The sequence below is a fragment of the Amyelois transitella genome, chromosome 29 (genome assembly GCF_032362555.1).
Source record: "Amyelois transitella isolate CPQ chromosome 29, ilAmyTran1.1, whole genome shotgun sequence".
Taxonomy (NCBI): Eukaryota; Metazoa; Arthropoda; class Insecta; order Lepidoptera; family Pyralidae; genus Amyelois; species Amyelois transitella.
Genome location: NC_083532.1, coordinates 3,915,356 through 3,938,031, shown reverse-complemented (window position 1 = coordinate 3,938,031; position 22,676 = coordinate 3,915,356). Strand labels below are relative to the sequence as shown.

Sequence of the window (22,676 nt, the reverse complement as noted above, 5' to 3'; positions counted from 1 at the left end):
GGAAGTGGTATGGTAGATATAATTAGATTAAAGTGATGTGACGTCAATAAGTGAAACCTTTTATTCATATTGAAAAAAAAAAACAATATCCTATAGATAAATCTTAGGTGAAGTTAGTTAAAAATTTCTACATTTTAATAATAAAAAATCCTATACCTTTTATATTTATCTATTAGTTGTGTATGGGTTTACTCGTTTCAAATAAAAATATACATACCTAGGTAGATATCTTCTGTTTAATATTATGACTAAAATTACTATAACCTATTCTATCGACATTTTCCTTATATTTTGCAAATTCTGCTCTCAAACACGTTTATTACGACGCAGCCACCTGTAACCACACCCCTCTTACCAAGATATTACTTGTCTCATGTAAATTGTAAATGAATATGAAATATCAATGTTTATAAGTTGGTTCGAGGATAGCGTACATTCAGTGCGGTCGTCATGCGCGATAGCGCGAAACGTGTTGTTCATTTTGTTTTTTTAAATTATCGAAGACGAACGAAATCGCTATTCGGAATCAATAAAAAAAATATAAATTAGAAACAAGTGTGTGCAGTTGCGAATAATTATTCGAATAGTTTGAATCATTTGAATTTCGAAATATCGAATGTTAAGGATTAAACAAGGATACTATTTTAATATTTTTTTACGGTCAAGGGTATGTACCTATCTACTTACTTAAAGATCATACATTTACAAATTTTTTATCCAGGGGTAAACAGAGCCAACAGTCACAAAATTTTAAGGCCACGTTTAGGATTGTGGTTCCCGGCACCGTATGTGTACCGCAGCGGTAGAGCGCTAGTCTGTGACGTGTGATGTCTGTGGGTTCGAATCCCGGCCAGGACACGATGAGAAACGAAGTTTTTCCAATTACCCGGGGTCTTGGATGTTTATTTATATTAGTTTTATTAATAAAATATAGTATCATTGAGTTAAGTTCTCGTAAAACAAGTCTCGAACTAACTTCGAGGCTAACTCAATCTGTGTAATTTGTCCCGGGTATAAAAAAAAAAATTCATTTGTCATGAAAATAAATTGCTGCAAAGGAATGTCACGCGATGCCAACGTTTGGTTTTGTTTAAAAAACAAAAACTTGCGAACAATAATGAGATATAAAACACTTGAATAATTAACATGAAGAACAATAACGTAATGGTTACAAAACATTCGGTCTTATTGTTTTTTTGTGTTGTGAGACATTACCCTGAGATCTAATACATCAACTTTATCACTTCCTCCTGATTTTAATTTCGGGAGAGGAGTCCGCATTACTACGAGATCTAATACATCATCTTTATTCCTTCCTCCTTTTAATTTCCGGTTTTAATTTCTGGAGTGAAGTCCGAGTTGCGCATTTGACAATGATCCTGGTCCCCCCAAGTCCAGTTTTTACACGAAGCGATTCCGGTCTGACCTCGGCAACCATTGCCGGGGAACCTAACCTATAAATTGCACGTATCATGGTTACACATCCAGTCACCTGTATGCGGAGTTTTCAATTTACGTTATACCTATAAAGTTTTTTAAGTGGATGATATGCCTGTTTTTTTTTTTAATTTCTACTTACATTTGTGTGTGATGATAAGACAAGAAATATCGTGTTTTTTCGCTGATTAATTATATCTAGGTACTGATAAATGGTGAATTACTAAAAAAATATTTTATTTACAATGATGATTAGCAGTTGCCTGCGAATTCGTCTGCGAGCATTTGCGTATTATGTTTTCGTTATAAAAAATTTAATTAATTAAATAACAATCAAAAAATAAATTAGATAAATAGTCAATAATGAAGTTAAGAAATAGCGAACGATTCACAATTGGCGAGGTTTCACAACTTTAGGAATAAGGGTTAGTGCTAATTTTACTCGAACAAACGAGTCGAGCAAGTAAACACGAATTTCTATGTGATTTTATCAGCGCCATCTCGTCGTAACGCGCTGGCAATAATGCAATTCTATACAAATTCTCGTTTACATACCTACAATATCAGGCACTAACCTCTCAGTCCATTTCTTTATGTAACTGTAAACAATCTTGATACATCTTTAAAAAAATACCTTTAAAAATTTAAGAAATAAATGATGTCGTAATAAATGACTTTTGTTATCAACCAAACATTATTTTATATATATTTTTTTTAATTAAGATACTGGTTTTTCAGTACTTATAGAAGACTACACTAAGTAGTGATCATATAAATGTGCTCAGAAAAATAAACTACATAAAGAGAATATATAAAACATTTAGTATTTTGACTGAAACAGATATAGAGATTTTTTTTACATTTTTGTCTGTCTGTATCTGACTGTGTGATCACGCTTATCTCCAAAGGTACTAAACCGATTTAATTATAACCTTCACCAATAGTAGATTCAACTCGAAATTTAAGCGGACGAAGTCGCGGTAACAGCTAGTAAAAAAAAAATCTTGAAATGTCGTAATAAAAATATTAAGAATGCCATGAGCGGGGCTGAATTTGAACTAAAAGAAAAAAAAACTACAATTAATATTCATTACAATTATGGGAAATAATGAGAATTCACTCAGTCGTTAGCAGGTATGTTTCAGATATCAATATGACTGATACTTAAATGACTAGAATTTGTTTGAAGTCGTTTGAAAACAAAGGCGCACTTACAACGACATTATAAGGCAAAGGAAAGCAATAAAAATAACAATAATCATTCGATATGCTGTGTCCATCCATAATTTAAAAAGTTACGTAAGTGTGTATGCTAGTTTGTACTAGCATCACGCGAAAACCATTGCTTCGATTTGAATGCGGTTTTCGCAAATGTGTTTAACTTGATTCAACTTTTTTTTAATCCTCTCTCTTTTCAGGGGTCAGCATTTTTTATTATTGATTGTCAGATTTCGGGCTACAGTTAGTTACGAAATTTACATAGGTACATAAACATAGTTACCATTTGCGGGGTTGACAAAGCCAACAGTCTACAAAATACTGATCATCAATTAAGTATATCTTCAAGCCAAAAAACTGAACGAGACCTCGTTCAGATTTTTGGCTTGATGATAGAATTGCGATTCAAGTAGTGACAGGTTGCTAGCCCATCGCCTTAAAGAACAATCCCAAGTTTATAAGGTCGTCCTTAGTCGTCTTTTACGACATCCATGGGAAAGAGAAAAAGTGGCCCTATTCTTTATTTTATTTGTGCCACACGGCACATTTATTTTATTTAAAAGATAAAATTTTAATACTTATCTTTGAATATATATTAATACAAAACGGAAATAACAAAATAGTTTGCAACTGATGCGGCCAGTGTATTTTTTTACCTTATCTTAAATGTATATGTACTTACAAGGAAATCCGAATGCAAACTTCATGTTCAACTCAAGGTTTAAGGAATGTAAACACTGTAACATAGTAAATTAAAGTAGGTACAATTTCACAAATCTACTTTGATTTACTCGTCTACAAACTTGACATTTTTTATCAGCTGTAAACAGTACGTTAGTTGCATAAAATTCAAATAAATATATTACTTATTCTATAGAGGCAACCTAACCTCTTAAGAAATTGCAGCCTACCTACCTTATACCTACATAAGTGAATATGACTTTTCTTTTTTTTTTAATAAAAATAAGTCTACGGCCTCTCTGGCGCAGCGGTAATACGCTTGTCTGTGACACCGGAGGTCCCGGGTTCGAATCCCGGTCAGGGCATGATGAGAAACGAACATTCTCTGATTGGTCTGGGTCTTGGACGTAGGTATATATCTAAGTATTTATTATATAATATAGTATCGTTTAGTTAGTATCTCGTAACACAAGTTTCGAACTTACTTCGAGGCTAACTCAATCTGTGTTATTTGTTGTAAATATTTATTTATTTTATAATAAGTAAATAATTAATAATAATTATAAATACGTAGTAAACCTATTGATCGTATGGATAAGAGAGCTGTGTACCAATAATTTATACTTTAATGCAAGCCGATACATACATATGGTCACGTCTATATCCCTTGTGGGGTAGACACGCTCAGCTATTTGGCTTAATGATAGAATTGAGATGCAAATAGTGACAGTAAGCAGATAATATACAAATATTGCTCTTTTAATGGTATAGGATAATGATGAGGAAAAACGTTTCATGTGCTTAAAATTCTCGCTACTTAAAAGTAAACATACATAATTATAGGTATCCTCTTATTGTCAGGTTGACTGGAAGAGATCCCACTTAGGGATAAGCCCGTCTTTGTACTGTACTACTGTTTTATATTTGTAATGTACTCCTTTAGTGAACAATAAAGCATTGACTTGACTATACCCAAAAGTTAATTAGAAAAGTCCGTCTTTGTACCATCTCTTTCTCTTTGGTGCTGTTCTGTATGTTTTACTCTTATATCTATACATATGGTCACGTCTATATCCCTTGCGGGGTAGACAGAGCCAACAGTCTTGAAAAGACTGAATGGCCACGTTCAGCTATTTGGCTTAATGAAAGAATTGAGATTCAAACTTCATTTTACTCTTATGGTGCAATTTATTGCATGACCAGGTCATGATGACATGACATGACCATAGATAGATAAACACTTTAGTGTTTATCTATCTATGGTCATGTCTAAAACCTTTGCGGGGTAGACAGAACCAACTGTTTTGCAAAGACTGAAAAGGCCACTTTCAACTGTGGCTGTTTTATTGGGATTTAATTGAGTTAATGGCTCCGCAAAAGAGTGTTTATTTGTTTATTACCTCTTATCTATATCTTCTGAATGATTTTTTTTGAATATCACTTACGAGGGGCCGCCCGCGACTTCGGACGCGTGGAATCAACCCCACGGGAACTCCAAGATAAAAAGTAGACTATATGTTATTCTGGGTCTTCAGTTACCAAATTTAATCATAATAGGTTCAGTAGTTTTTGCGTGAAAGAGTAACAAACATCTTTACTGACAACCTGACATACTCACAAACTTTCGCATTTATAATATTAGTAGGATATAGAATTAAAAGTCTGCAAAATGACATACTGTAACCTTTCATGCCGGTAAAAACTATAGATCCCGTGGGATTTGAGAAAAATCTGTATTCTTTAGTAGGTGGCGTTAAATTCGTCGCTTTTCGTAAGGTGGCGTTTAATTATTTGTTTTTTGCAGGTGGTGCTAAACTAATTAAACGCGTAAAGAGATTAATAACAAACAAACAAACAATTATACTTACTTTCGCATTTTTTATTTATTTATTTATTTATTCTTTATTGTAACAATTACAATTTGTAAAGTACAATAGGCGGACTTAATTCTAATAGCATTATCTAATTATTTTTGCTTGTGATAGGTAGAAATCCCACTGCCCTGCTGAAGCTGATTAAAATATAACATTTGTTTCAGATGAAGCCCAGAATAAACTCCAGTTCCAAGCACACTAATACTACCAATAGAAGAAATTAGTACTAAAACAATATGATGATGAAAAATTAAAATTAAACCTTTTAGTCAAGATGGAAGACGCGAGGAAATCAGATAAGGTGATTAAAACATACATAAATCACGCCTCTTTCCCGGAGGGGTAGGCAGAGACCACATCTTTCGACTTGCCACGATCCCTGAACACTTCGTTCGCTTCATCCACATTCATAACTCTCTTCATGCTTATAATTTCCGTTCCCGCGGGAATTTTGGGCAATAAAAAGTTATGTTAATGAAAGCAGGTTGATAAAGAGACAAGAAGAGTTATAATTTTTCTGCTTATAAGTATTATGATACTATGAAAATAACAGTACGTTTTCAAACATTGATTTTGGGTATCGCCAAGATGAACGTACCTTGATCAAATCAGCGGCGTTCCTGGCAAAAGGTCAGGTCTAGAATACCCTAAACCACCAAGTTATCACGAAGAGAGTGTGAATGAATCGAAAGAAGTACGTAAGGATAGTTATAACATACATACATACATAAAATCACGCCTCTTTTTCGGAGGGGTAGGCAGAGACTACCTCTTTCCCCTTGCCACGATCTCTGCATATTTCCTTCGCTTCATCCACATCCATAACTAAGGATAGTTATAAATATATATTAAATAATTATGAATGTAGTCTCTGCCTACACCTACAGGAATAGGCGTAATTTTATGTATGCTACTTTTTTTATATATTTATTACAGTCAGAACAACATCTGGAGATGGGCGATGTGAACAAGCCAAATGGAATATTAAAACCATCACAAGAAAGTAACGGAAATGGGGTGAGTATTTCTGATTCAGTTGTAAAAAAATTAAATTACAAACATACATACATATAATCACGTGGTATATATCCCCCTGCGGGGTAGCCAGAGCCAAAAAAACAGTCTTGTAAAGACTTGCAGGTCACGTTCAGCTGTTTGGCTTAATGATAGAATTGACATTTAAATAGCGACAGGTTGCTAGTCCATCGCCTAAAAGAATCCTAAGTTTATAAGCATATTCCTTTGTCGCCTTTTATGACATCCATGGGAATGAGATGGTGTAGTCCATTCTTTTTATTGGTGGTGGAAATCACACGGCACCTATATAAAGAAGCATAGGACAATTAAAATTATCTCAAAACCAAATAGATCGATACATTAAAAAAAAGTCTAATTATTCGTCTATCGCCAATCCATCGTTCCTAAGAATTCCAAGTTTATCAGCCTATCCCTTAGTCGCCTTTTACGAAAACCACTCAGTTTCATCATTAAACCATATAGTGTGAACCTTCAGTCTTTTTGAGACTAGACGCTGTCTACCCCTGAAATTTAACTCAGAGTAAAGACGTGGTTTTATGTTTGTATGTATGTCTATGACCACTATAAGGATAGATAATACTCTTTGTTGCGTCATGACAAATACTTCTAACTAGGTAAATAACCCATACGTGATAAGGAAAGTTACTTGCAAGACGATTTTCCAGTGATATACATATGTATATATTTCCAGATAATATATTCCAAGTCCGAGATGTTGTACAGTCAATGACATTATAAAGTACTAGCTGTTGCCCACGACTTCGTCCGCGTAAATTTCGAGTTGAATCTTGATCATACAGTCAGATACAGACAAACAGACAAAAAATGTAAAAAAAACTATTCACTATCCATTTCAGTCAAAATACTAAATGTACAGACAAAATATTTTCACCGTTTTATTATATGTAGTTTTTTGATTATCAGTTTTTTTTAATATAAAATACTCAAGCAAAACAAAAAAAAAAAATTAAAAAAAAATGAATAGGTATCTTTTTTTTGTTGGGCCACGAACTTGGACCGCCAACGTCATAGTCTCACGCGTCAACCACTGGACCATCGAGGCCGCTGCGGTGATATCGAAATTAAAGTAGACTAATAAATAAAAAATCTTTTTACGTGAGAATTACCTATACATGTTATGTGCGGCAAAACCACGATATTATCAAACTCATTTTCACTTTTTATATGTTATAGATAGATATAATGCTGTCGTACAATGATAAATGACTTTGAATGTTAAATTTCGTAACTTATTTGTCATTTAAATGACGATAACTTTTTTTAGTGAACCGAGTTTGGTGAAACAAACTTTAAATGTTTTTCTGAGTTAAAACAAAGCAATTGGTGAAAGTTTTAAGTAAATCGGTTCAGTACTTTCGGAGATAAACGTGATCATACATACAGACAGAAAGAAAAAACATTTTTGCATTCTATTATGCATTCTAAGTTTCCCTCTAGCAAAGACAATATATTTTTACTGTTTTATTATATGTATAGATAGATTCAGACAAGGCAATAAAATAAAAAGGGATCGGAATAAGTGGATCTTATCGGAAATTCAAATATTATACACGCGATAGTAAGTTTATTTGTTTGTTTGTTACTACTTCACGGATTATCTCATAAATTAATCTTCTTGAAATATCTTCTTCTTCGGCATATATTCATCCACTGCTGGGCATTGCGCATATGCGTCTCCAATCTCACCCAACTTTATCAATGTCGGTCGAGTTGGCATAACAACTTTCAGCATATCAAATTTTTGTAAGAGTTCTATTCGCATCCACAATAGTTCTATAGTTCCTGGTGTTTTTTAGAAAAAGTTCTAGTAAAATGGTAAAATGGTAGTAAAAAGGTTTTACAGGCCCATGTTATCTAGACATGGTATTTTTATGTCATCCGGCCAGCGGATTAATGATCTTGAAATATCATCTACATATAGTTTTATGAGTCTGGAGGAGGGTGCCTTTCATCCCAGTAAAAACTATAGTACTTAACTAGCCATGGGAATTGCGCAAAACAGGTATTCTTTTGTACGTGGCATTTAATCATTGCTTTTTGTAGGTGATGCTAATTTCGTCGCTTTTTTGTATTGGTGCCGTGTGGTTCCCGGCACCAATACAAAAAAGAATAGGACCACTCCATCTCTTTCTCATGGATGTCGTAAAAGGCGACTAAGGGATAGGCCTATAAAATTGCGATCCTTTTTTAGGCGATGGGCTAGCAACCTGTCATTATTTGGATCTCAATACCATCATTAAGCCGAGTAGCTGAACGTGGCCATTCACAGTCTTTTCGGGACTATTGGCTCTGTCTACCCCGGAAGGGATATAGATGTGACCATATGTATGTATGTATTTTTTTTTTGATAACGTTCAATTTACTCGTGTAGATGACGCTAAATTCGCGCTGGCGAAGTTGCTAGTAATATTATAGAAGCAGTTTATTTGTTTGTTACCTTTTCACAGTTAGACTGTGAAATTTTGCATATATATAGTATGGAATGCAAGATCCGCTTGCATGCTAAGTACCTACTTTGCATGCAGGCGGTACCGGTACGAGCTAGAAGCCTGTCACTATTTGAATCTCAATTCTATCATTAAGCCACGTCTATATATATATATATATATATATATATAGACGTGATTATATGTATGCATGTTCTTGTTGCAATTATATTGTTATAATAGTTTTCACCTGCGGCTCAGTACTTGTGCAAAGTAGATATCCTGTGCGAAGGACCAAGGAAACCTATGCTTGGTCCTTCGCATCGCCTTTTACAACGTCCATGGGAACGAGATGGACTGGTCCTATTCTTTTCTTTATTGGTGCCGGGAATCAAAATTATCTTTCTGATTTGTTGAAAAAATTTTGACACCACCACAGCACAACTTTATGTGTTGTTGACTGTACCTGCCGTAAATTGGCCATAACACAGTTTTATAGTTTTGCCTTCAAAATAACAACTATATACCAATCGTTTTTTACGACATAAAACGTGTAACTTGTTTTTTGTGAAATGTAAAAATTATGTGAAAATGTATTTTTTACGAATTAGTTACAAGAGGGTTTATTAGATTAGATAAATACTTAAATGAGGTAGTTGTCATGTCTTCTTCCTCCTGGGTTTAGTCCCGGTCGCATCCTCACCACTCTGGAGAAGAGCCCGGGGTATGACTTTGACCATGAACCTTGGATTGGGTGAGTCAGGTTTTTACACGAATCGACTTCCATATAACCTCCGCAACCATTGCACATCACATCGGCGCCCGCGCGATATTAGCGCCACCTTTAAAAGATTTTTCGCCAATCCATCTTTATTTTTAAATTTTTACATACATACATACATATAATCACGTCTATATCCCTTGCGGGGTAGACAGAGCCAACAGTCTTGTAAAGACTGATAGGCCACCTTCGGCTATTTGGCTTCAAGATAGAATTGAGATTCAAATAGTGACAGGTTGCTAACCCGTCGCCTAAAAAAGAATCCCAAGTATGTAAGCCTATCCCTTACAACATCCATGGGAAAGAGATGGAGTGGTCCCATTCTTTTTTGTATTGGTGCCGGGAACCACACGGCACACTTTTTAAATTTTTCTCGGATGAAAGGTACTCTATGTCCTTCTCCCAGAGTCCAGACTCTTTTTTTTTTATATACGTGATGCAAACATTGGTTTCAAGGATAAGGAGTGAAGGGGTAACAAACAAACAAACTTACTATCGCTAAATAGGTTACAGCTACATAATATTGATTTTACTACTTCACTATCATTCCATAAAAAGTCCCTGTATGCATGTATGTAAGTATGCACTAATATCGGAAAATAGCGGACGGATTTTGTTCCTATTTCAAATGTTGAAAAGAGGGGGTTTTTTAAAGCAGGTTTATTATCTTAAAATGATACCAGTGCAAAGCCGGGGCGGATCGCTAGTAATAACATAACATGCAACCTGATTCCAGGCGTTAGTTTTCGAAGACCTGGAACACCAGCCTTCCAGCTGGTTGGACAAAACCTTGTCCAAGTCCCAGGCCTCCACTGGCCACTTCATCACCAAGTACCGAGTGATGCTGAAGGTGGCTTTCCTCGTGCTGCTAAACCTTGGAGCCTGGGCGTTCTTCATCGCCTGTTACGTCCATTATTCTAACGAGTTGCGTGAGTAATTTGTCTTTGAATGATTAATTTCCTCATTTAGTTAAAGCCGCCTTCTTCTGCTTTCTTATTGAATAGGATTTCGTGTGGGAATCTATCTATCTATATTAATATTATAAAGCTGAAGAGTTTGTTTGTTTGTTTGAATGCGCTAATCTCAGGAACTACTGGTTCGAATTGAAAAATTCTTTTTGTGTTGAATAGACCATTTATCGAGGAAGGTTTTAGGCTATTTATCTTCACGCTGCAACTATAAGGAGTGAAGATAACATGGTATAAGTAAGAACGAGGAAAATTATCCATCCTTGAGGGCTTCAATGATGCCCAAAATAACTATTCCACGCGGACGAAGTCGCGGGCATAGCTAGTCTATGATATTTTGAAAAAAATCTTGTCTTTAATGTTTAAATTGTAATAATAACGGAAAACCAAATGTATTGGTTTTATTATACTTAGTTAAAACACAACTACGACAGTTACAATAAAGACAAAGATTATTTTTAAAGTATCATAGATAAAGTGACATGTTTGTCACAGTTTCTGATTATAAAAAGGTACAATATGAACCGTGTTGGGCATCGCAATTTAAATAATATGGAACGGCGGGCAGGTTAACATAGGCTATTATGAGGAATCCTACTAATACCTATTATAAATGCGACTCTCTTCAAGACTGATGACTCTGTCTACCCCGCAGGGGATATAGACGTGACTACATGTATGTATGTTTACACGAATAGACTTTTGCCTGACTATCATACCAATATTAAACAGGAAGAATGTCTTGTTCCAGAATCACCAGGCTTGGAGCTATGCGACGGCTTCGGCAGTCTCATAGCGTTGTTCTCCATCATATACTTCTTCCTCATTTACTTCCTCATCATCAAAAGGTTCTTCGGAAAGTGGTTCGAAAGAAGAATTTGGAGTAAAGTCGAGGCGTTCCTTAGTTTTCTGTGGCAATTTGGGTTTGTATATTTTATGGTTGTATTTCTTGTGTTTATTACTGGTCAGCCCCTGTAGCGTGGTGACACGCGCGACGCCATTTTTATCGCGCGAAAAACTATCGCTGTCACCTTTCACGTCATATCTATACTAATATTATAAAGCTGAAGAGTTTGTTTGTTTGAATCTCAGGAACGGAACGGTTCGAATAAAAAAAATATTTTTGTGTTAAATAAACCATTTATCGTTAAACGCTTTAGGCTATAAAACATCACGCTGCAACTTTTAGGAGCGAAGTAGGTAATGGAAAATGTGAAAAACAGCGGGGAAAATTATTCTATCTATTACTATATTTCATTATATATTATTATTGAGGGCTATAATTCATTCCGGACGCAAAGATTCCCTGGAAGACACCCAGGACCCTAGATTAATTAGTGCAATGCTCTTGAATGTAATAATCTTTATTATGGGATGATTCTTTTAATTCGACGGGCTGGATCTGAATAGCTTATTGACATTATGCAATATAAACGTAATAATTAATATAATAATATATAAATTTAATAATTTCCTTTGCTACCAGACCAGCACGAAGTTGTTTGAAAGTTTGCACATTAGATGAATGTGCTTCTATCACGTCTATATCCCTTACGGGGTAAACAGAGGCAACAGTGTCGAGAAGACTGATTGGCCATTGGCTTTTTGGCTGAATGATATAATAGGCTATTTGACTGTATTAAAAATATACATTTCTTTTATGTCATCAGTCTTAATATTATTTTTTTGGAGCGATTTGTAATAACGCGAGATAAAAATATTGCATTATTTAAACAAAATCCGTCTCAGAAAATTAGGTTTTTATATGCAGCTGTCACGTGACTAAAAACGAATGTGATTGGCTATTTCTATTATGACGTCAATTATCCATAAACAGACTGTGGATCGTACCGTTCCTTAGTGTTCGCTATTATTTTTCAAGATTTTATAAGTGTTTGATCGCTCAGGATTACTCAGATAACATAGGTATTTAATAATGGAAACCAATTCCGCGAAAGCTGACAGTCGAAACCTCTAAAAAGTGGACGCAATAATGATTGGAAGAAGAAATCTGGATTGTCTTCTTCAAAGACAATCCAGATTTCTATGCTGCCGAACTGAAGAATGTGAAAACATCAATGTAAGTATATCTTGGTAACCACTGATCTTAGATCATGATCTGAAACCACTTCTTGCGAATATTCAAATCCATCGGCATAGAAAAAAAACAGTTTCGTAGGAGATTTTAGTGTTGTATTAGTGCATTGAGGAACTGCACAACATTTATAGGAACTTATTTTAATAATTTTCACACATATGACGTGGCACAAGTTAAATAAAACAAGAGAAAATCAAAACTTTTCGAAACACCAACAAGCTTTGTATGATATTTACACGAAATTTACGTCACTGCATGCCATGGCCGCCATATTGCTAAAAGTCGCGTTTTGGCGGCCTATTTGAATATTTTATTTTCTTTTTCGATTTTTTAATAAAAAAGCTGTAATAAAGGCAGAAAAGTATTTTTGTAGGGCTCCTTATAAACAAATAAATACCCTAAGATAGTTTTTAGAACTTTGTCAAATAGCCTATTGAGATTCAAATAGTGCCAGGTTGCTAGCCCATCGCCTAAAATAAGAATTCCAAGTTTATAAGCCTATCCCTTAGTCGCCCTTTACGACATCCATTGCAAAGTGACATCAATTTTTCTATGTGCCGTGTGGTTCCCGACACCAATAGAAAATAGGACCACTCCATCTCTCTCTTAAAAATCTTCTCATTTTTTATAAAAAAATTCTTCTCGTGACTGTCCCCAGTTGGTTCAGATGGGTCTTCAGCATTGGTCTGTTGGCTGGTATCGGAGTTTTCCTCTACTTCGACACCCAAGGCTCGCCGGAACGTCTGATTTCTTTATTAGGACTTGGAATACTGTTGTTGTTGGGTAAGTTATTTAAATGTATCTACTTACACACAGTGACGGATTGACACATTGGCCTGGGTCTTGGATGTTTATTTACATATATAATTATTTATTATAAAATATTTATTTTAGTAACAATAATAGAGATTACAATTAAATCAAATTAAACTACTTATAAAACTAAAACTACTTATAAAAATAAGGAAAAAAGATAGGACTACAAACTAAAATTTAATTTATCAATTGTACAGTCCCTGCATAGCATCACTACATAGTATAAAACAAAGTCGCTTTTTTAGTCTGTTTGTCTGTATGCTTAAATCTTTAAAATTACGCAACGGATTTTGATGCGGTTTTTTGTAACAGGTAGAGTGATTCAAGAGGAAGGTTTTTATGTATAATAACATTTATAATTTTGCACCCGTGCGAAGCCGGGGCGGGTCGCTAGTCAATTATAAAATATACCTAGTATCGTTGAGTTAGTATCTCGTAACACAAGTCTCGAACTTACTTCGAGGCTAACTCAATCTGTGTAATTTGTCCTTATCCGAGATATCTTATACCATTTGTTCCGCCGCTTCTTCTACACGTGCGCTTTGGAAGCGGCAGTAGTTATAATTAGATTTAAGTGATGTGACGTCAATAAGTTTAATTTCCAAGTGTGGCCCTGACCCAGGGTTCGTGTTCTCGTCGAGCCCGGGGCGCATAAAATGGCGGACGGTGATCACGGGCCTGCTCATACAGTTCGTGTTCGGGCTGCTCTTCATCAGGTGGGACAGCGGCCGGCTGGCGCTGCAATGCTTTTCTGATAAGGTAATAATAACCGAAAGTTAATTACGAAAGTTTTACGCAGTTGTTAGGCGCACAGGCATGACTATAAAAGGCATGGAGCGAAGGGTTTTCAGGATTGTCTGATACCAGATATCGAGGTAATATGTCGTCGTCCGAAGAAGAAGAAGACGCTCTCGCTCGCATTTTTATTTTCTTCTCTAGAAGACGCCGTACTGACTGCAACCGGGCGCGGGCGCTGAAATGGCGCGCTTTGCACGTCTGATGAAGTGTGTTCAAATTAAGACTTTTTACTACCGAATATTTCAAACTTGATACGGTATTCGAATAAAAAAATAAATGTCAGATCAGTGTGCTTTGCGCCTTAGATTATCGCCCCTGAACCTAAAGGTCCTGGGTTCCATCCCTGATCAGGTCGTGATGGAAAAAGAACTTTTTCTAATCGCCTTAGGTCTTGGATGTTTATCTATATATTTATTTACTATAGAATCGTTAGATAAGTATCTCGTAACACAAGTCTTAAACTTACTTCGAGGCTAACTCAATCTGTGTAATTATTTTTAAATTATTAAATTTATTTAAGTATATATTTATATAATGTGTATAAGGTTAGTAAGGAATAGTGGATTAATTAAAAGTTATTGGTCATCATAATTATATAATTCTTGGTCTTCGTAAAACCAAAAACATTATCAGGTAAAAAAGAATATATCCTAATATAATTGCCGTTATTTTTTTTTTAAATTTTCCTACGTGTCCTGTTTCAGGTAGCCACGTTCTTGTCTTACGGGATAGACGGAGCCAACTTCACCTTTGGACATCTCCTGGTCAGAGAGGAACAAGTGTTCGCATTCAGCGTAAGTAGTTACTTTTTTTGTTTAATTTTTTCTTTTATCTTAACCCTTAACCACCTACAATACGTCTCACAGATCCTGTTGATATTATTATTGTGAATATTTTTGCGCCGGAGTGTTGTATCGACTCGTTCATTCCTGTACCTTTTCCCTGCGCCCCTGAATACCACATAACGGCTCGTCAAGATTAGAAGTGTGCGCGTTTGTCTCAGGTGAGTAGTTAAATACCAGTGTAGGTCTGACAGACCCCTGTTAGGAGGTTACGTGTTTTTTTTTTGTTATGTATATTTATTTTTAGTTTTAGTTATAGTTTCTTAGGGACGCTGTAATTGAGTGGTGGTTGGAAAATAATTTATCAGACGATGAAAAAATACCAAATGACGAATGCAGCGATGTGGAGCCGGTCGAAACTAGTCACGTCCCAGAAGAAAGTTGTGCGTCTGACTCCGAGTGTCATATGTGCCAAAACAAAATAAGGCAGTCATCACTGTTTCAAGCATGCACCATTCTTCAGGTGTCAACGAAGTGACGAAGAAACCGGAGATCATATTATTTTATAACCAAACCAAAATTGGAGGGTATCTACTAGACCAAAGGTGCTCGAATTAGTCGTCGCTGTCGTAGGTGGCCATTGGCAATATTGTACAGATTACTTGATATTTCTTGCCTCAAATTGCTATGTTTTGGACCTGTCTGTGCAGACACTAGGACAAAAGATTGAAAGCAGGTTCAAGTTTTTGAAGAAACTTGCTGAACAGCTAATAAGACCGCATATGGCACGTGAAATTGCAACGAGATATACGTGTTAGCATACAATGCATACTCCAGATCAGCGTGACCCCTCCAGCAGCTGTTCCATGCATCAGCACTGCTGAAGAGAGATTATCAGGTCGTTACAATTGTTCTACTTATGAATGCAAAAAGAAACGCAAAACACAATACATGTGTTTCGAATGCAAAGCGTCCATTTGCCTTGAATGCTCAAATAAAATTTGTTCTAATTGTCGCGAAAAGCTCTAAATTTGGCGTCTGCAATTTTGTTAAATTAATTATTTTATTGAGAGTTTTTTTTTTTAATTCCTTGTTAATTGAATTAGAAAAAAAATATAAGAATAATCGCCTATTACTTTAAATATGTTTTGTGGATGTAATTTTCTAGAACAGTTAGAAAGTTAACCGTAAATAAGAGATATTGCCAACTATTGAAGTTAAAAAAATATGTTGTTTATTTTCATGTTCCTATTTTTTTTAATGAAGAGAATAATAATGCACCAAACATAATTTTTATTCAAGTTTATACCTTTACTTAATATTTAACAAAAAAATTTTTTTTTGTTCTGGGGTCCCTCAGACGTATGGTAGGTGGTCGTGTGACAAAAATATATGCTAGGTAGTTAAGGGTTAAGGAGGAACGATAAAAAAGCGTAACCTAATCTTCTTTCAGACTAAAAATCAAATAAAAAATATGAAATTGGTTTCAATCTGATTTATGAATGAATGAAGGAACGGAAAAAAAGCGTAATTCATTATTGACTTGAAACATGGTACAAATGGGTGTTAGAAAAATATGTGATCTTACATGTTCCGCCAGAAGTATGGCATGTAAATTGTTTTGTAATAAATTAATTTCAAAATTAATAATTTAAAAATGACTTATTATACATACATACATAAAATCACGCCTCTTTCCCGGAGGGGTAGGCAGAGACTACCTCTTTCCACTTGCCACGATTTCTGCATATTTCCTTCGTTTCATCCACATTCATAACTCTCTTCATGCAAGCTCGGCGGTTTCGGGTACTTTTGACCTGACCCTTTACCAGGACGTCCTGATCAAATTAGTAATTATACAATTTAAAATAAAAATAATCATCAATGGAATAAAAACAATGAAAAAATTAAAAATGCTGATTGCAGACCCTCCCGGTAATATTCTTCTTCAGCATGCTGGTGGAGGTGCTGTTCTTCTGGGGGGCCCTGCAGTGGTTCTGCTTGAAGCTGGGCCAGCTGTTGCGCACAGCTACCGGCACCACGGTGTGCGAGAGCGTCATCGCTGTGGGGAATGTTTTTCTTGGCAATGTGAGTGACGATTTTTTTTTAAACTACCGTTCCCGACATACTTCTTTCTGTCAAAAAGATTTGTAATGTAGAAGTTTTTTGTTCTTACCTATTTTCTAACATACATACATATAGTCGCGTCTATATCGCTAACGGCGTAGACAGAGCCAACAGTCTTGTAAAGACTGAAAGGCCTCGTTCAGCTGTTTCGCTTGATGATAGAATTGAGATTCAAATAGTGACAGGTTGCTAGTCCATCGCCTAAAAAAGAATTCCAAGTTTATCCTATTCTATTCCATAGTTGCCTTTTACGACATCCATTGGTACAAGATGGAGTGGTCCTATTCTTTATTTTATTAGTGTCGGGAACCATACGGCACCTATTTTATAATCGGGGCAAAAATTCTGCTGAACAGAACCGTCACCCTGATCACAGGGCGTGAACTTTATATGAAAGCAATAAAGCTCAAATTGACTCTACGTTTTAGTCAGAAAACGTTTGTATGGGAAAAAGAAAAGGGCTGCTTTTAGGGGTTTTCCGGCAATTATTCGATTTTTTTAGTTTACTTGACTTCAACGAAAATTTAAAAAAAAATGGCCAAATAGGTCCAGGTTATGCGCTTACCAATACATTTTGTGATTCATTGTTATATTATAAATACTAATATAGATAAACATCCAAAACCCAGGCAATTCAGAAAAAGTTCTTTTCTCATCATGCCCTGACCGGTACCTATTCAAACCCGTCAAATATCTCTATAACATCATGCATTTTAAGTAATAAGCGTCGGATTTATTTCTTGATTTTTTTTTCAGACGGAATCCTTGTTGCTTATTAAACCGTACCTGCCCATTCTGACGCCGTCAGAGTTGCATGTGCTCATGGGATCAGGATTCGCTACCGTGTCAGGTAATAAATACAATAAAAAAAATAATTAATTACACAGATTGAGTTAGCCTCGAAGTAAGTTCGAGACTTGTGAATAGAATAGAATAGATTTATTTTCAAAATTAGATACAAGGTATCACTTATTGACGTCACATACCTTATATCTAATTATAACTACTACCGTTTCCAAAGCGCATGTGTAGAAGAAGCGGCGGAACAAACTACACTGCAGCATTTTCATCAAACGTCAATTTACAAGTGTGTTACGAGATACTATAACTTTTATTGAAAAAAAAATTAACTGTTTCATTAATAGATTTCTGACCAGAATTTTACTACCGTTAAAATTTTAAAGAATAAAAGAACCCCGTGTTACTCTTGAAGGTCTATCTTTGGGCGAAAATTACACAAAAACGATTTCTCGTGTTAAATTTATTTCCATTTCTTTTTTTTAATTATAGGTAGGTATATGAAAGAGGTCATATTACGCAAGCAGATTCGGCGAAAGTTAGTTTAGTATAAAAACATTGAGGACTACATAGATAAGTTTTCAGCGCAATTATCCACCTCCAGGCACGATCCTAGCCGCTTACATCGGCTTCGGAGCGTCTCCTGCGCATCTTGTGACCGCCAGCGTGATGTCAGCCCCAGCAGCTATATGCTACTGCAAGCTGCTGATGCCGGAGACCAAGAGGTCGCTCACTGCTGTGGACAACATCCAGCCTGTCACCAGGTAATATATAACTACTACTCTCTTCTGTGCCGTGTGGTTCCCGGCAGTGCCGTGTGGTTCCCGGCACCAATACAAAAAAGAATAGGACCACTCCATCTTTTTCCCATGGATGTCGTAAAAGGCGACTAAGGGATAGGCTTATAAAATTGTGATCCTTTCTTTAGGCGATGGGTTAGCAACCTGTCAATATTTGGATCTCAATTCCATCATGAAGCCGAGCAGCTGAACGTGGTCATTCAGTCTTTTCGGGACTATTGGCTCTGTCTACCCGTAAGGGATATAGACGTGACTATATGTATGTATGTACTCTCTTCTTTAGAGGAAGACTGAGACTATGAATTTTTACGTATACCTAATGCAAGCTGACTTTTCGCTAGAAGGTCTCTGATTTACCTAATTAAAGAAGCGCTCGTTTAGGCCTTCTTAATTAAAGTGGCTAAGATCCTACTTCTGATGATAGCTGAAGCCTAATTTCCATTAGTATTACATGTACACTTTCGTGGGTTGAAAACGGCCTGCATTCAGGGTCTTTCTGCAATATTCGGACCGACTTTTGGGTATTTTTCTTGCGCTTCTCTTGCTGGTACATGATCATGGTCCGTTCTAGAACATTCTAAAACCGTCTCGACTAAGACGGAGTAGAATTACCTCCTACTTCGGCTTTGGAGAGTCTCCTACGCTTCTGTTGTCTGCCATTATTATGTCAGCTTCTACCGCCATCTGCTGCATCTATTTATTCATGTAATCTTTTATCCTAGACAGGCCTACTAAGTATTCGGTGTTTGATCAAACCAAAATTTACGTTATTCATATTCGGATGAAAAAAAATTCCAAGAATTTATTTGTTTTCTAAAGCTACCGTCATATTAATATACTGCCATCTTAATTCCTCAACTTTTCAATTTTCTTTCAGTTCAGACCAATCCGTCCTGGCTGCAGCCACCCGCGGCGCCACAAACGGCATAGCTCTAGTCCTGAACATCATCGCCAACCTAGTGGCCTTCATCTCCTTCATAGCGTTCATCAACGGTGTTCTGGGCTACTGTGGAAGTCTGCTGGGTTACGAGGGGTTCAATCTGGAGTGGATGTTTGGCAAGTTCTTCATACCACTGTGCTGGGTTATGGGTAAGTCTTTCTGAATCAACTTTATCTTCTTCATTGCTTTCTTCAACGGACGTTCTGGGCTATTGCGGAGACCTGCTGAGTCATAAGGACCTTGAATGGATGATTGGGACGATCTTTATATCATTGCTGGGTCATTCATGGGTAAGTGTGTAGCTGGACAAATCCAGCTGCATAGATCTGATTCTGAATACCTGTTAGCCTGGTCATCTTCATCTACTCTACACGTTTAGATAGAAGTCTGAAAAACTGCCCTGGGTCAAGTGTAATTATGTCCAGAGAAAACCAATAGACCTTTATCGTGTCTTAATCTTCATCAAAGGAATGCTAGGCTACTACGGAGGCCTGCTGAGTTCTAAGGGCTTCTGGAGTGGACGTTCGGCAAGGGTTGAGGGCTGCTAGAGGATGCCGCCTCTGTCTGGCCCAGGTGGAAGGGCTACGCCATAAAGAACCTTACTACACGTCGTTAAAGATGATATGGTCTGGAAACTGAAGAAGTCGTAGACCGGACATAGTGGAAAGAAAGTTGGAAAGCTAACCTAAGGTCCCGGCACTTAGTTGAGGTTGCAATTGGGAATGCACAAAGATCAGAGAGAGAGGGCTGCTAGCTCATTGTAAACCTGATATTTGTTGCGAAGTCGCCTCGTAATATCCAATATCATACTCAATTATATATTCACAAACCCAAAACTAAAGCAGATCAATGGCACCTGATACTAAAAACATAGCTCCAGATAAATAGCGACGGTGGGTATCTGTATCAAATAGCAGAGACGCTAAACTTATCAAACAGTAACATCCACTATACCCATCTAATAAATAATTCATTGCCAGACAAACAACTTAGCATCTTAAAAAAAAACCTGATATTTGTGATAATTTGAAGGCTAGAAAAAAGATTTTGTGATAACCTGGTGGTCTTAGAATCAAAGCTTGCCTTGGCATTTTTGGATCAGTTATTTACATACATACATATAATAACGTCTATATCCCTTGTGGGGTAGACAGAGCCAAAAGTCTTGAAAAGACTGTTGACCCATGTTAAGCTATTTGGCTTTAAGATAAGAATTGAGATATTATTATCAGTTTTTTAAAATCTTCCATAACAAATTCAGGAGTGCCGTGGGAGGAGTGTGAGAACGTCGGCGCTCTGATTGGCTTGAAGACGGTGGTCAATGAGTTCGTAGCCTACCAGCGGATGGGGGAGATGAAAGACCAAGGTTTACTATCGGTAAGGTGCATTTTAAGCTTATCCAGAACCAAAGTCTATTAACTCTTTCCACATTAAGTTCTCTGTCAGACCCCAATGGTTGACTGGTAGATAATGCTTCTAGCATAAAAATAGAAAAGAATTATTTTCAAAATTGTATACAAGGTATCACTTATTGACGTCACGTCAATTATATTTAATTATAACTACCTAAACAAACTACATTTACTGTAAGTTCAAGTTACACAACAGTGGTAGTCGTAAGTAGAGCGTACATACAATTACGTCTTTATCAGGGTATAAAAACAGGAATAGATAGAGCCAACAGTCTTGAAAACTGATGGAATTGAGATTCAAATAGTGACAGGTTGCTATCCCATCGCCTACAGGGAGAATCCCAAGTTTATTAGCATTTCCCTTACAATACAAATAATTTTTATTGCCTATAAAAAAATTAAATAGGTGTGGTAGAAACATACATTACGAATATGTTGAGCAAAGGCGGACTTATCGCTAAGCAATCTCTTCCAGCCAATTCTTTGGGTATTAAAAGGTATAACATGGAACTTTAGTCGCCGTTTACGACATCCATGGGTGTCTTTTTATGTGGTTCTATTCTAAAGAGCCGGAACCACAAAGCTACAAAATTCACGTTAATAATTTTCCAGCCTCGTTCGGAGCTAATAGCAACATACTCGCTGTGCGGGTTCACTAACCCCGCGTCGGCCGCCATTATGATCGGCGCCATTTCCGCCATGGCGCCCGACCAGAGGGAGCCACTGTCCTCGGTGGGTACCCGCAAATATATACTAATATTATAAAGCTGAAGAGTTTGTTTGTTTGAACGCGCTAATCTCAGGAACTACTGGTTCGAATTGAAAAATTATTTTGTGTTGAATAGACTATTTATCAAGGAAGGCTTTAGGCTATATAACATCACGCTGCAACTTTTAGGAGCGAAGAAATAATGGAAAATGTGAAAAAAAACGGGGAAAATTATTCATCCTTGAGGGCTTCGATGATGCCCAAAATAACTATTCCACGCGAACGAAGTAGCGGGCACAGCTAGTATAATAATATTATTATTGTTTAATTGATGTATAATATTTGCATGCATTAATTATCTAATAAGAACGATTGTGGTGGAATCGGTAAAGTGCTCGGTTAAAATGCGTGATGCGCAGAAAAGCACAGGTTCAAATCCCACCTCGGCCATATATGTATATACCAATGACTATTTTCAAAGTTATGTACCTACATTAGTTTGAATACTAACTGATGCTCTTACGGTGAGGGAAAACATCGTGAGGAAACCTGCACATTCAGGCAACTGGATGTATGTGTAACCAAGATAAAATACATACATATAATCACGTCTAACAAAAGCAATATTCAGTTTTGCGGGGTAAACAGAGCCAACAGTTGTTTTTCTGATAGATAGAATTGAGATTCAAATACTGACAGTTTGCTAGCCCATCGCCTAAAGTAAGTATTCCAAGTTTATAAGTCTATCCCTTAATCACCTTGTTAGCGACGGCCACGCTGCTAACCTTTTTGGTTCGGCGCCATAGTTTTATGTTTTTATGAGAAAAGAAAAATAAATGACATTGATCCAGCCTCTACCAGTGCCTCTGTCGGTTACATTTTGTGGTCCTTGAGCCGAATTTGGAAAAGGCTGGTAAAATGTTTCGCACTCCCCCTACATCGCGCAAACGGA

At 36.4% G+C, this 22,676-nt stretch overlaps 1 protein-coding gene across 2 annotated transcripts in view; it reads left to right on the top strand.

The window, feature by feature from the left end:
• The first annotated feature begins 407 nt into the window (after positions 1-407).
• LOC106138351 (uncharacterized transporter YutK) overlaps positions 408-22,676 on the top strand; it is a 37,773-nt gene continuing 15,504 nt past the window's right edge. For both annotated transcript variants that reach the window (XM_060952785.1, XM_060952784.1), the window contains exons 1-14: positions 408-667; positions 5,375-5,511; positions 6,147-6,227; positions 10,213-10,405; positions 11,196-11,367; positions 13,201-13,325; positions 13,981-14,117; positions 14,861-14,950; positions 16,865-17,026; positions 17,822-17,915; positions 18,468-18,627; positions 19,541-19,752; positions 20,865-20,980; positions 21,628-21,747. In XM_060952785.1, coding sequence (XP_060808768.1) covers positions 5,485-5,511; positions 6,147-6,227; positions 10,213-10,405; positions 11,196-11,367; positions 13,201-13,325; positions 13,981-14,117; positions 14,861-14,950; positions 16,865-17,026; positions 17,822-17,915; positions 18,468-18,627; positions 19,541-19,752; positions 20,865-20,980; positions 21,628-21,747 — 1,689 coding nt within the window. In that variant the 5' untranslated portion in view covers positions 408-667; positions 5,375-5,484. The remainder of the gene's footprint in view (positions 668-5,374; positions 5,512-6,146; positions 6,228-10,212; positions 10,406-11,195; positions 11,368-13,200; positions 13,326-13,980; positions 14,118-14,860; positions 14,951-16,864; positions 17,027-17,821; positions 17,916-18,467; positions 18,628-19,540; positions 19,753-20,864; positions 20,981-21,627; positions 21,748-22,676) is intronic.